Source organism: Gobius niger (assembly GCF_951799975.1).
Source record: "Gobius niger genome assembly, chromosome: 21".
NCBI lineage: Eukaryota > Metazoa > Chordata > Actinopteri > Gobiiformes > Gobiidae > Gobius > Gobius niger.
In genome coordinates, this window is record NC_136872.1 from 9448481 (window position 1) to 9463593 (window position 15113).

General features: G+C 42.1%; 1 protein-coding gene and 1 long non-coding RNA gene across 2 annotated transcripts in view; one reads left to right on the forward strand and one right to left on the reverse strand.

Annotated features, from left to right (window-relative positions):
• LOC306980452 overlaps positions 1 to 15113 on the reverse strand; it is a 359700-nt gene that overhangs the window by 22252 nt on the left and 322335 nt on the right. The window lies entirely within an intron of this gene.
• Positions 33 to 1599, forward strand: smim20 (small integral membrane protein 20). The gene is made up of 3 exons (XM_079580016.1): positions 33 to 223; positions 1149 to 1205; positions 1434 to 1599. The coding sequence occupies exons 1-3, from the start codon at positions 115 to 117 to the stop codon at positions 1472 to 1474; spliced, it is 207 nt and encodes a 68-aa protein (XP_079436142.1). The 5' UTR covers positions 33 to 114; the 3' UTR covers positions 1475 to 1599.

The window sequence follows — 15113 nt, forward strand, 5'->3', positions numbered from 1 at the left end:
AGCCGAAACCGACCAAACGTGTGCGCGCTGTGCTCTTGACCCCTACTCCGGAAACACTCCTGTGTAAACAGCACCACCGCGCACTTGGAGGTGAGAGCGTTGTACAACCGTAAAATGGCCAAAAATACACGAATAGCGCTCATATTTGGAGGTTTTGTGACGGCGGTGGCCGCGGCGTTTTATCCCATCTTTGTCCATCCGCTGACGCACAGAGAAGATTACCGTAAGTAATAAACGACTTTGTTTCATGCCAAAGGTAGCTGGGATATATATTAATTATCCTGTTCTCCCATATAGATTAATCATGTAGTAAAAGCAGGAGCAAGCAAAGAGTATTGCACAATGTAGAGCGCCCCCCATGTGCATGCGGTTTCATTCATTACGTGAGATCACGTTGGCACACAATTCAAACTTTGTGTGTCTATTTATTAGAATCCTAAACCTTCAGCCTCATAAGTGATCTGACAAATGGTCATAATGGAAATGCTATATCATTTGTTGTGTTGTAAATAAGCATTGTACTACTTATGGAACAAAGGTTGTGCTCTCATAGGGCTACAACACTGTGCCACTTCCTTCTGTGACGCACAAAACACTCTCTATGAAAGTGTTTCATGCCCAGTGATTTAGTAATACTTAAAACTAAATGACCTAAAAAATAATTGCATGGCAATGTAAAAACACTATTAAGATTTCCCCTTCTCATTCTCCCACTATTGCCCAGAGTAAAACTGTTTGCTATTTGTCTTTACTGTGAAACTGTAAAACCAACCGCACACTTACTTACTTAAACATAGCATTTTTACTACATTGGAAATGGGAACAAACAAGCCATTATAATCATAAATACAGTTTGTCTGAGACCCTCCTCATAGTTCCTCTAAATTCCACAAAAATATGGCTAAAAATGAAACCAGCTGTCCAGCCACAGAAAGTTTGACTCACTGGGTCAAGGATGAACGCGTGCCAGGAAAATGCAATTAAACTTGTGGCTGTGTCTGATGTCCAATTAATCGTTAGTTTTTTTCCGTTACTAACGATTCAGACATTGGAATAGGCCACGGTGCAATAAATCTTGTTTATGGAGTCGCTTTGTGAGCGCAGAACTACAGCAAAAATATTATGGTCCATTGTTCTCTGTGTTCTAGGGGCAGTGCAAAGAGTGAACAGAGCGGGCATCAATCAGGCAGATGTCCAGCCAGGGGGTAAGGGTGTCATTTAGTATAGTTTTATGTGCATTAATACATGGAAGTGTTTCAGAATGGGGAGGCACAATTTTGGACAAATATTACTTTTCTAAGTTGTGAAATTGGATTACTGTTTTGTTTTTGTTGTTATTGTTGTTATTGTTGTAGTTTCAGAACATGTTTGTACGGGTATAATGTTTTTTTTTTGTTCACAGTTATGTGTATCTCCTCTTCTTTTCTTTTTAGGGATGAAGGTATGGTCTGACCCATTCAAACCTGAAAAATGACCACCCTCCAATCCCTCTTTTTCCCCCGACGCTAAGCTTGGATTGAAGAACTTATAATATATAAATGCATTGTGTCTGAATGCTGTCAGACTGTTTGGTTGGACTTCTGGGTGTAAATACAAATAAAGAGATTTTGTAATGAATAAAAGCGGTGATAAAATCATTATATATTCTGTCCACAAGAGGGCACTCACGGCCTGTCCGTCTAAACAAAGCCCTTCCACCTGCACAGTGTTTTGCTGGTGTGCATCTTGGATATTTTGGAAAAAGGGGATTTGTGTTTCCAAAGGTTCTGCCCTGGAATGCAGTCTGTTGGAAATATGTAAAAACACACCGGTCTGTTTATTCAACCCCATTGACAAGAATCTCTTCTGACGTTTTATTATGCTTTGGTTGATGCGAGAGTTGTAAAATGCCTTCAGCAGATGAGACACAGTGTCCAGCAAGAGGGGATAATCTAACAAAGTGGAAACAGTAAAGACATGGAGTTACTTGAGGACGTTAATGGAGACACACACAACTGAACTGAGGGGGAGTTCTGTTCACTGATTGGGTAACAGTTTTCGTGAAACACACTTTTATGTTTTTTAAGATGCTCTTTAGGGCTTACATTTCAACACAGTCATAACACCCTCCATCAGATTGTGTCAAAACAAGACTTACAAAGTATTAAACCAGGAACAAAACAAGTATACATAATGGAATTAAATTTGGCAAACCAAGTCTAAAAAACATGTATTGTTCTAGGCTGTCAGCACAGAAATCTCAGATGGGAGATGTCAGTGATTTTGATTTTTATGGCTTCTTACAAAACAGATATTTTCACATCTAATGTTGCAATAATTATCATTTGGCTTTATATTGTGCAGCCTTAACGCTCTGCCAATGATACACATCAGATTTGCATGTCTCTGTAGAGCCATAGTTGTACATGTGCTTGTGTGACAAATACTAGTGTTGACAAAATGAGACATAACTGAGCGTAATTTGAATTTCTTACTGAACAGTGAACACTCTTCTGCTCAGCACTGTCATCTGTTTAATGCAGTGGGACCTTATAGGTTTCTGCTCTGACTGTTCTTAGATTCACTAGACGTGATCCAGGCTCCTTTTACGAGCCTATGGGTGCTATAAACGCAGACTATTCCAAAACTACCCTTTTCCCTGTACTTTCGTGGTTTCCTGGCATTCGCAGCATCCCCTCTCCGGGTATGCTCCATCAAAGTCCTGTCGGAAGGATAGATTAAGAAAGAAGTAAAGCGTGTGTTTATGATACTTCAGAGATGGAGCATTTTAGCGTCGCCCTTAAATCTCCCAGTCCTCTTCGTAGCCTGTACTTTTGGACTTTTTGAACCACTTGCAGGCCAACAAATCTGACTGCACGGGCCAGCAACGTCCACTCTCCCTCTCGACTCCTGTGATCAACAATCCCCATTGTTTATGCGAGCTTGTTATTGTTGGGCCGAATACAGAAACACGAGAAAACTCAAAAGCTGCGGTCTTGTGCTGAAGTATCCAAAGTAAAGTGAGTGAGGGCCGAGGGGGGCGGTTTGGGGGGAAAAAAGCTAAAATTCCATTCATTCCCCGCTGGTGTTTTCCAGATTCCTCCAGCGACAGCTCCTCTGCTGCGTGAGTGAAGTAAGCAACCAGAGGGGAAATTGAAGTGTATGCCGAGAGGAAGAGAAGCACATTCTTGAGGGGACGCGTCACCCACTCATGGAATAGAAAGACTCTGAATCCGGGTTGCTTCGCCTGGTGAAGAATGTAACAGGTTGTGCAGCACGGTCCTTCACTCTGGCCCCTGGAATGCTATGAATCAGTGTTACATGAGAAGCCATATTTGTGATGGGGAAGAAAGGGGTTTACTCTCAGCTCAGAGAAATGACCTTGCTGTTACGATATTCCAAATGGGGTTGGAATCCCTCAAGGATCACTCTTGGACTCAATACTTTTCTCCATACATAATCTCCACATTGAAAACCTAGGCAGTCTTGTTAAGTGTTAATGATGGATTAGTGACTTCTTGCTAATATTAAGAGATGCATACTAGGGTTTCAGACTGGAAGATCACAAAACTAATGGTTTCCCACCTTTTTCTCACAGTGATCTGTATTTTTCCAGCCGATATGTCAGTGATGCCAAAACCCTGACACCTGACGAACTATAGTGTTTTATGGAAGATTAAAGTTAACAAATATCTTATTCAGTGTTAATCAATCAAAAATAACTTTAAATGCCATGGCTTTATTATGATTCTGACATAGCCTACTGTACATAAAGGAAAACACTTAAAAAAAAAAAGGAAAGTAGGACAGATTTAGCTTTTTGAATTAGACAAAGAATCCATTTGCCGGCGTTTGTTCTTTTTCTGCTTCAGTCAGTGGCATTCTTTTACAGCCTGAGATGTCCAGCTCACTATGAATGGGCCCAGTCCCATTGAGCTGAATATGTAGATAGACACCCGCTGCACTAAAAAAAAAAGTTCAATAGGGTCACAGTGCACTATAAACAACATGAACTCAACAACACCACACTTTTACTACGCTCCCATTAAACTATCACACAAATCTTCCTCGCCTATTGAGACGGCTATGAAGAGGGCTGCCATGTCGTCACTCACTCGTTTGTTCGGCGTGTGTTCATGAGAAGCACATAATTGCTCTGGGTTTCTCCCTAATTGCCATAGTGATAAGGGTTGACAGACGGGACACGGGGTGTGGCAAGCGGAGCTAGTTCGGGGAAGGGGGTGGGACTTTGGTCAAAAAAGGAGCAGGCACCACACTTGTACCATGTGATGAAGTGAAACAACATCGTGTGGAAAAACAAGAAGTGAGAGAACGAGTGCCACTTGACGAGACAATCGGTAATTGAAGACAGAACAGTGTGGCTTTGTGTTTGGAGTGTGAGGGAGAATTTTGTGTCCTCTGCTTCTTCAATGTTTACCCATGAATACACAATGGTCTTCTGGGGGAAAAAGGAGGATTTGTTTAAGACTTGTCAAACATCTGACTTCGCCACAGGACCGAATGACTTTGATACAAAAGCATGTGATGTTTATGTAATCACCAAAGTGCTAGAAACTCAAATAAAGATTATATGCAGAGTGAGGACACAGTAGCACTGAATGGGTGCATTTTGGAATGTTTGGGGTGTCACATGGCTCAACCCCGGGCACAATATAGGCTTTGCCCTATAATTACCCTCTTGTACTTGTACTTTGACTGGTTCCCTTTCCTTTATTAAAGTTCTTCTACTTAGTTTAGGGTAGCGTTTCAAACCTGCATTCTACAACAAAGGATAACCAAACATTGTTATCATTCCCGTGCTTCAGTTATCACATCTATCGGGAACATATTTGTCTTATTCTTTGGATAATCTGGAGAAAGAAGAAATCAGTAAATGGCTACATGCAACAGCATATCATGATTCCAAAACACACTGAGCTAACCCCCTGCAAACCAAACATTTGACTTCTCCACTCCACCGCTGGGCCTTGTTAAACAATGTACTGGAGTGCTGGCCACATTCTTGGGTCAGCAGGCTCACGGCTGTGGAAACAGATAGTATGAGTCTTAAGCAACGTCTAGGAAAAGAGGCACCATCACAGTCTTTGCAGCAGGCCAGTGACAGTGTGGTCTGAGCCTTGCTAATGTTACAGCAAGCCCATGTGCCATTCAAGACTGAAAGTTAAGCATCGAAGATCACCAGAGAAAAATGTAGTAGCCCTCCGAGACTAAACTGTGGTTGTGGAACTTACTGGAAATCCAAATATTATGTGTGTGCTTTTGTATTATGTGCTTATTTCCCCAAACAAAATGTCCAAATATTGTTTTGGTTTGTCATTGGCTGCATATTCCCCCCCAATGTTTTGGCCGCATAACATACTGGGAGTAATTTTCAAACGGCAATGATGTTGCTGAGATTTGCCAAAAAAAAGAATGATGGATATATATATATAATGTTGGTCATAATTTGGTTAGGTGTCCCACAGGGCTCCATCTTGTGCCCGTCACTTTTTTAACTCTACTTTTGACTCCCAATGTCTTTTCTCTCGACAATGTTTGACCAGATGTAAATAAACACAAATATAACTGTCAATTCCAGACTCGTATTGTTTTTTAAAAATTGTGCAGATGTGATGTGAGACCGCAAAGGCAATTCAATAAAATACTTACCCTATTCACATTCTGACAAGCACTGCCTGTTAAATCCAATATGATTAGATTTTGCAATTTCTCTTTCAAAATCAAGATTCAATTCACTATGCAACTTGCCCAGGAGCGTTAACGTTTCAGAGAAGAATGACTAACAGCTTCAAACATAAGAATCCTATCCATTTTGAACTACACTACAGGGTTAATAAGTTATGAATTGAGACGAAAATGGCAATGTACCACGTTGCCTTTAGCTACCACCAAAACAACCATGCTTCATAAATTACATCTTCCATCAACAATTATTCTTTTGTAATCAAGGTCAAAGTAGAGCGAATTAATACCCATAAGGCCATTAGTGTAACTTCCAAATGATTATAAATCTAATAGTTGTTTTAGCCCAACTTCATCTCTCCACAGACAGTGAAAGTGAATTGGTCTTTGCTCTACAGTATATGTTGACTGATATATCACTCGAACCTGAATAGGAAAAGTTAATCATTTGGAGTTTAATGGTGGAAAGATTTGCTCCATATTGTTCAATAGGAAAATGCCTGTTATTTGGTCAGAGGCAGAACTCTTTGTCCACTGTTCCACTCTCTCTGTGCGACCAAGCCATTACCAAAGCCACAATTACGTTTAAGCTGGTTGATTAAAAGATCCGTAAGAAACCCACACTTTGCACGAATACATAAACTGACTGAAATATTATTGTCACTTATCCTAAACACACACGATTACGGTAATGTGGTGGGAGTGCGCACGAGGCAACGCTGTCAGTCATATTTTGTGGCAGGTTTTCCCTTTTGTAGCCGCTTCATAATCTTCCAAATTTGCGCTAAAACAGCAGGCGTGCTGCTGATTTAGGCAGCGTTACTGACAATATGTGCCAAAGGGTTTAAAAATGGTGAGCAGAGGGAAGTGAGGGAGAGCGATTTACTGCGGACTTCAAAATGTGACACATCCATGGGTGAAAATAAGTCTGCGGCCTATCAAAGCCATTGCTTCCATTAAAAGGATGGAGGGCCTTTTTTAAACATGCCCCATGGTGTGTCCTTTAAAGGTGTGTTACGCAACTTTTCATGTGGAAAAAAGAGTCGATATTTGTGCATTTTTACCTTGTAGTGACCCAGCGGCTGTATGAGTGGTCATCTTGGCGCCTTTACTTTCCATCACAGTGGTCTCTAGGACGCTCCAGGATCAATTGTTTTGCAGTGAAAACCTTCCAAACAATTGATCCTGGAGCGTCCTAGAGACCACTGTGATGGAAAGTAACACCGCCATGCTCACCACTCATACAGCCGCTGGGTCACTACAAGGTAAAATACGCACAAATATAGTCTTATTTTTCACATAAAAGTTGCATAATGCACCTTTAATTCAAAGTGCTCCATTATTATCAGTCTGACCATGTGCTGTGTGATACTCACTGTCCACTTTGAAGCGTATTCTACAGATTGCCCTTTTTTAAGGTAAAAGCCCCGATCTTCGCCTGTGTTCCTCATGGGTTTTCATTAGAGTCTCGACAGATGACAACACAATATATTACTTGGCTCACACTGGGAATTCTGGGAAAGTCATGGAATTTTGGACGGCCTGACGGAACACAGGCTGTCCGCTCCGGGCCCGTTCCGAGAAGAGACTAGAAGGAGGAGGGATCTTAAAGCAAAGTGCCTGTCGTCGTGCGGTGGGCCTTAAGGACTTCCTCGGGGAGCTGACCCAGAACAATGACAGGTTTACAGTCCGCCGTCTCTCAGAGCCAAAGACCAGATTTGACGCACCATAGTGGATGGTAATTAGGAAGTCTAGTCATTTCTTCTCAATGCATCTAACATATGTGACTAAAAATATGTAACGTCCAAGAACAAACTAGTCTAGTTTAATTTAAATTCAGAACTTTCAAGTCGGGACACTGTGTTTGGCTGCAGCAGCTGGTTTTCTTTAAGAAGAAGATCCACTTAAATAATGCAGCCAAGAAAACGTAACTTTACAAACTTGGACTTGTCTTCAATAACTCATGGTTTGTCTTGGACGACGTCCTAAGAACTTGAGATAGTCATAAATCTTAAACTTGTTAGTGCAAGACTTGGTTCTTGACTTCATTTAGACGTGTCCTTAAGCATTACAATTGGATATTTCCAATATGACACTGCGGGTGTTTTTTTAGGTGTGCAAGATTTACTGCATTTGTACTTTAATTGACCCACAACTTTATGGAAGGGGTTGTAAATATTATGCTTTGCCTTTTCATCTAAGATAAGTCAGATGTGTTGGTGAGATTTGCTCTATTGGCTCCTCTTACTCATTAAACAGACTAAACACAAGTTGAATACTGTTAACGTTGTCGGCCCAATTAGGTTTATTAAGTCTTCTAGCAATGACACAACATGTTAATATAGCCAGACCTGTGTGTTATTTCATACCTTGATGGCGCTCTTACTCCAAGCAAGAAAACAACATCATGTGGCACTTCTGAGAAAGGCCGCAGTAACAGCCGAAACTGCCAAAGTATGAAATGTTAATGTTTCCAGTTTAAAGTAACAAAGTAACTGTTCTTAACTTCAAAAATGCCCAAAATATCTTGCATGTCTGATGTTCTGATCTTTCTGGATATTCACTAGCATTGCTCTTATACTCTATTTCCCCTCTAAACTTGTAAGCCTCAAGCACCGTCCAAACTGCTGATCCCATTGTCATAAATGTGCACCGTAGACCGACTGTTGTCTGCTCTGACTCCATTTCGGGCCTCCAGACTAAGACGGATATTTCTTTCCACAACTTCCCCGGGACTTCATTATTCCCCCATGTGTCCACTTCAGTGATACGTGCAATGAAGGGTCAGAAATAAACCTCGGTCATGTCATCCGCGTATATCCCTAAAACCAAAAAACCGCAAGGATTAAATGGCACCCATATGCACTGATGTCAGAAGGAAATTTGCAAAAACGATTGAATTGCAAGCACCAACCTCAAGCTCGTATTCTGTCCAAAGGGTATATTGCTGCTACTTAATGCCAAAGCCGTCTTCACTTGAAAAGAAGAACAGTATCCCACCTGAGCTAGCAAAGATCTCTCCCTCTGGGCATGCAGCTTATTTTGTGGTCTCCCGTTCCCTGCCTTTCCTCATCCATCCTCTCATTTTGGGGAGAGCGGACAAACCACATGTTTTAGGGAGGAATCCTGAATGGGAAAAGGCACCTCCAGCTCGAGTCCTGCCCCCTGGCATCACTTAGCGCTCCCCTGTCATTAAAGACGGGCCAGGATGGTTTGCGTTGGACGAGTGCCCTTTGTTTCGCAGGCGCAGTGAGAAGATGTAAGGGTGAGGTAATGCCAGTGAAGTCCTTGTGGATTTAGGCCTCGGTGCAAAAACCTGAATAGAAAGGTAGAGTGAGGTGAAGTAAAACAAGTCCAAGTTTAGCCTTGCCAGTTCTCTCTTTTTTCCCCGTAGCCTGGAGTTGCAATGGACGCGACTGAGGAGAAAAATGCGGAAGACATTTTGTTTTTGTTATATTATACAAATAGGCTCACACATGTCTTGTTTGGATAAGCCCTCACAAGTACAGAGCTTTTTTTTTATTTTTTCCATTCTATTGGGCTGTTCTCATGAAACATCTTGCATCAAAACATTTCAGCTTTCACAAGTTGAAAAAAAGGGTTGAACAGTTCCGTCTTTTGCCAGTTTGGACCCCTATAAGCAAAATTGGGCTTATTTGACCCCCGTCCAGTCCACAGCTAGTAGGTCCAAGGTTTCGATTCCCACCTGGGCTCCTTTCTGTGAGGAGTTTGCATGTTCTCCTCGTGTCTGCGTAGGTTTCCTCCAGGTACTCCGGTTTCCCCCACCACTAAAAACATGTACAATAGGCCAGGATGAATGATGTGTGTGTATGGTGGTGGTCAACGTAGTTACCACCACTGAGTATGGAGTGAATGTACAATTGTCTCATGTAAAGCGCTTTGTGACTATGTCTGTGAAAGACGCCAAATAAATAAACATCTTCTTCTTCTTCCACCCCACCATATTTTTAATGTCGGGGGAGGAGCTCGAGGCAATTGCTCTGGTCGCCTATGCCCAGAGCCAACCTTGTGGTAGAAAAAGGACTATAAACTGTGAAAAACATGGACTTAGCAACATGGCTATAAGCTGCTGTAGCCTAAAAGAAAATATGGACAGGCTCCGGAAATTCCTCTAATCGACTTTCCATTGAAACATGTCTGCCCCTCTTCTTTAAACCATTATTGAACACAGACTAGTCATTCCTACCTCCACGTGTTTCTTTCAACACTATTTCACTATTATTATGCTTGCTTTATGCTAAATATAGAAGCTGGCTCCAAAAACCAAGCCAGATTGCTAGCATGAACGAGCTTCAGTTAGCCCGCACTGAACGCTATGGAGGAAGCCACCCCTCACTTGCTCCATTGCTATTCTACAGTCTGTGAAGAAGACAAATGAAAATACAAAGAGAACCAAGACGCAGCGTGGACTAAGGGCGGTTGAAAAGTTTCCTCTGGTTAATATGTGGTGAAAGGGATCTTTGAGAAGAAATCGGCCGATATGTTTGTTGCTCAGAATTTAGTTTGCGAATAACTGCGTGCAAGAACAGCTACATGCCATTATTATCTATGAAGAGATTTTTTAAACAGAAAGTCTTCAAGCATCCGCATTTTACACAGACCAGAGAAATGCTAAAACTGTCATTGGATTTGTGATACTTTTATGCACCTGGTCCAAACATGCTATAGTCTGGTGTTCAATGTAAACTATACATAAAACTCTGGGTGCGTGTGGTTAGCTTGTCTGTCCGATGAAGCGTGCGGTCGGAAAAGTATAGGCAGTTTAACGCAGCCCTGGCTCTTTGTTGCCGTGTTTCTTTAGCGGCGGGATGCCTGAATGGACCGTTTGGACGGAGGCTGAGGTATCAGAGAGCGCGGTTTGGCTCGGGCAGCGGGGCCAGGACAAGAGCGACGGAAAACCAACTTGTACTTGTGGCTTCTGGACTTCTAATGTGCTTCGGCGCTCAGGGAAGATTACGCTTCCCCTGCTAACATACAAAATGCACCACGCAGTACGGCTGCAACTGTGAATAATTACAAATCACTGGCGAGCCCAACCTATTTAAATCTACTGGTGAACCGCTAACATGCTATAGCTAACCTTTTAATTGAGTCTGCATGGGCAGCTTTAGCAACGCTCGCACACTTACTGAACTTCAGCTATTCTTTGCATTACTTGCTGCACTTTGTTCATGAATTCTTGTATTCAGATTTTTTTTTGACACATAAACAATATTACCAATGTTTGAATGTAACCACAGGACATACCTTACTGTACATTTTGGGGCGTCAGTAGAGATGGGCGATACCACATTTTTTGGAATCGATCCGATACCGATACTTTTGGGGTACTGATACTGGTCATTTTATATGGGTGAATGAATTTCAATCAATATACATTTCTAAAACTGGTTATTTTATATAATTAATAGGTAAATACAAAATATATTACTTTAACTGGTTAATTAAACAATGTTAATGTGAAATTAAATACAAAAACAGAATGTAAACCAGAATGATATGGCTGGCTCAGTTCAGTCCCCTGTTTAAAATTGCTGCCCCACCTTCTTTTTACATATGCAAATTAGTATTGATACTTTTTGCCCAATATCGATTCTTAAAAAATAGCCATTTGGTATCGATATATCGATACTGTGGTATCGATCCGCCCATCCCTAGGCGTCAGTGGCGCAGTTGGTAGAGCAGATCGTCTCTTGATCGGACAGCCAGGGGTTTGAATCTTAGCTCCTGCAGGTGCCCACTGTCATTGTGTCCTTGGGCAAGACACTTCACCCACCTTGCCTCCAGTGTGTGCGTACATTGGTGTGTGAATGAGATTGTGAATGGGTGACTGGTTTCTTGCTATAAAGTGCTTTGGATCTAATGAAGGTAGAAACGCGCTTCAAGTTGAGACCATTTAAACAATTGTTCCTTATGGATAGAAAGTGTACTGAAAACAAGACACAAGCCTCCATTTGAACATTTAATTAGCTAACCGCATGCTAAGAAATCTGCGGTTCTGCGATAAGCACAGAGCAGAAGTTAATGGACACTACCCATTAGTCAACATAATCTTGGAATTACTCATAACCCCGTGAATAAAGTAAAATACTACAGGTGTTTTTGATGATGCAACAACTTTACAAAAGAAATGCTCTGTCGCCTTTAATGAGACTCTTTCGCTTGTACACAGAGGCTCTCTTCAGCCTAACGTGCAAAGCTGAATGCCTAGAAAGCAGCTGAACCGGTTGTGTGAGACCGAGGTGTTGACATCCGTCATTGAGGTCAGTTTATGACTTTTACATAAGCATTTTTACTGCCGGCTCCAACTGCACTCACGCTTCAGGTTACAATCAAAGTACTCTTATTGTGATGGAAATAATGACTTAATTATAGCTGTCATGGCCATAATAATAATAATAATAATGATGATGATACGTAGTCATTATTATCTGTATAACCCAATATATCAAAACAGTGTAACTCTATCCTTTTAGCATTGAGGTCAAATTAGGCTTGTTATGTGGTACCATTACTGTTTTGAAAAGGAGCATTGTGTAGAGAAAAGGCAGTTGAACAAAGTAGAACGTACAAGTTATTACTACTCTGTCACATAATTCCTGACAACTTACAAAAGCCTCGACTTTGTTCATAAACACCGCCTCGATCTGACCTATTGTGACTTTTTGAAGACATTTCACCCACAACACATTAGCGGCACAAAAGTCAAACCTTAGCTATTAACACATCCGCCATAGCAACACATCTAGGAAGTGGCCCTGCTGTGCGTCCCCGTGCTATCCAGCCTATTTATTGCACCCTTTGTTATCTCTGCCTCCAACAATATTTAGATGGAAAGGGACCGATATGTGCCGAGTTCCAATAACACCGATTCAGTGACCAGGGGAGCGTCTGCCTAAGTAAACCCCGGGCCAGTGTGTTGCAGGAACGTGGTGGTGCAACTGGAGAAGTTCTTTGGGAATAGCCGGAGGGGGACGAGGGCTCGTTTTTTTTTTTCTCTTTTTCCAAGAGCTCCTATCTGCTGCGATATGTAGTGAGATTTGATGCCAGCGCGCATGTGTGTGCGTGTGTGTGCGTGTGCGTGTGTGTGTGTGTGTGTGTGTGTGTGTGTGTGTGTGTGTGTGTGTGTGTGTGTGTAAGAGGGGAAGTGGATAGAGGGCTTACAGAACGGCTAAGTCAGGAAAACAAGGCTGGAGGAAACCCTACACCACTCTGGCAGCCACACACAAGGCCTTTCTTTCTGTGGCTTCTCTCCCTCTCCTTTCTCTCTCTCTCTCTCTCTCTCTCTCTCTCTCCCTCTCTTTCTCTCTCTCCCCCTCTCTCTCCCGGAGCACGCCTGTCCTCCCCTCTGCACTGGAGTCAGGACAACGGGCAAACAAAAGAGGGGTTTGACACAAGGAGCTCTTAAGGGAGAACGTCCTGTTTTAGGAGACGCATTGCAGGAGCACTTAATGCGGATTTTTGATATGAACTACTTTGCCTTTTTCATTTCCATATGTGTACCATATACTACGATAATTAAGTGAATTAAAACCATCAATAATATAATCTTTTTGGTAACATTAATATGTGATGAGTTGATGTAAGTGTTGGTTTCAAAAGCACGAATTTTAGCACTGGGACGCGCAATGATTCATCTGATGTGTCATCGTGGGTTTTGAGGGGCCCGAGGAAATGACAATTTATCTGTAATTTGCAAGTGATAATGAGCTGTGAAGAGAAAAGCTCGCACTATTAGCACCTGGAAATCACATCTTTCCTGCTTTTGTCTTGCGCCGCTCGCCTGTTTTGAACCGGCCCCGGCGAAATGCAGCCACTGTCTTTGAAAGCGCTTCTTATCCGTTTTTCCACCGCAGCCCCTTGTCTCTGTCTGTCAAGCCCTTTCCTTTATGAAAAACACTCGGTTCCTCTCTTAGCGCCTCGTTTTTTTTTTCTTCTTCTTTTTTTTTCCCAACACATTTTTCCTCCCTGTGTGCATCTGCTGGACCTTTCCCACCTGCCACCGCAAACTCTGCTGATTCAGGACAGAGGAGCTGCAGTCCGTTAATTGGCTCCATGTCCTTGCACTAATACACTGCTCGGAAATGAATAGATTTACTGTTTCTTATTAGTTGAGGCATTTTTTGTGTTGTCGAGCACATTTTTATGAGCAATGGAACAACACTTATATAGGGCTAGAGAGCGGCTTATAGTATTCACTTTTACTGATAGCTTCCCCACAGAGGTTTCTCGACAACGATAGAAATATTAAAGGCACTCATCTAAATCTAAGCATTGTGCTAAATTTTATAACCCTGTGGTCAAGTTTCATTCCACAATAACATAATCTGGGTCTCTGACTATAAAATGATTCTATTTTAACTTTAAGACTAGTTTGTCATTATTGGACACTATCAAATCCAAATCTGTGGTTTGATTGGTTTTCACGTTAATGTTTTGATCCATGTCCCTGTTTTATGTTTATATTTTTAAGATATATTAATAGGTAGAAAGGTGTAAGCCTGCAACATGCACATACAGCAGGACCTTTAATTAACACACAATAACCTGTTTACATACCTTTCAAGTAAATACTTGTCTTGCTGTGTCCTAACACTATGTGTTTTCCTGTATTTTCATTCTCCATAGCACCTCTGTTTTGCACATCCCTCACTATCAGTGTTTTTCTCCCACACCGTCTTATCATCCATGCCCGCCGCAGTTCCCTTCCTCAGTCCTGCCCCGTCCGTGGTGCGTTGGTGGGGGTTAGCGAGTGGTCAGACCAGCCTCTAGGCATTGACTGCATCAGGTCCTCAGCCTCAGGCACTTTGTCTGCCCTGAATACTGTGTGTATATGTGACTGTGTGTAGGAGCGTGATTGGCAGAGGGCCCACTGCAGACTCCTGTGGTGAAACTCCAGCTCGGAAGAGCTTGGAGTGCTGCCCAATCCCAGTCTCACTCTCTCTCTTTCTCACATAGACACGCAGACACAGATGTGGACTACAGTGCAGCACTAACAAACCGATAAGACTTGAGGTAACACAAAGCAGACCGCAGGATTTCTCTTTATCTGGCAGTGCTCCTCTGTGGGCTGTTGTGCTTGTATTAGACGTGTTCTGTATTTTGTATTTGCCAGTTGAGGCGAGACAAAGTTTCAAATGCAAAATGGGAAATACCCAAGCTTATAATACTGCTCATGCATTTTCTAAAATGACGTGTATTGTACTGCTTGTATGTGCAAAACCTAAACATGAATGTTCCACCATCAAAAACATACCTGGAGTATTTCCTTGCACAATTTTACAGCCCAGGATTCATTGCTGACCCGGATCTGAGAATCTCTGCACTACACAAGTGTTCCTCATGACACAACAGTTTTGTTAGCATGCCTGAAGAAAGAAAGTTTGTGTTTACAGTTTTATCACAAATCA

What these genes read in the sequence shown, in the direction of transcription:
- smim20 (XM_079580016.1), top strand. Translation starts at nt 115, where the DNA reads ATGGCCAAAAATACACGAATAGCGCTCATATTTGGAGGTTTTGTGACG. An exon ending in GACGCACAGAGAAGATTACC is followed by an intron (nt 224 to 1,148) that starts GTAAGTAATAAA and finishes TCTGTGTTCTAG; the next exon opens with GGGCAGTGCAAAGAGTGAAC. An exon ending in GGCAGATGTCCAGCCAGGGG is followed by an intron (nt 1,206 to 1,433) that starts GTAAGGGTGTCA and finishes TTTTCTTTTTAG; the next exon opens with GGATGAAGGTATGGTCTGAC.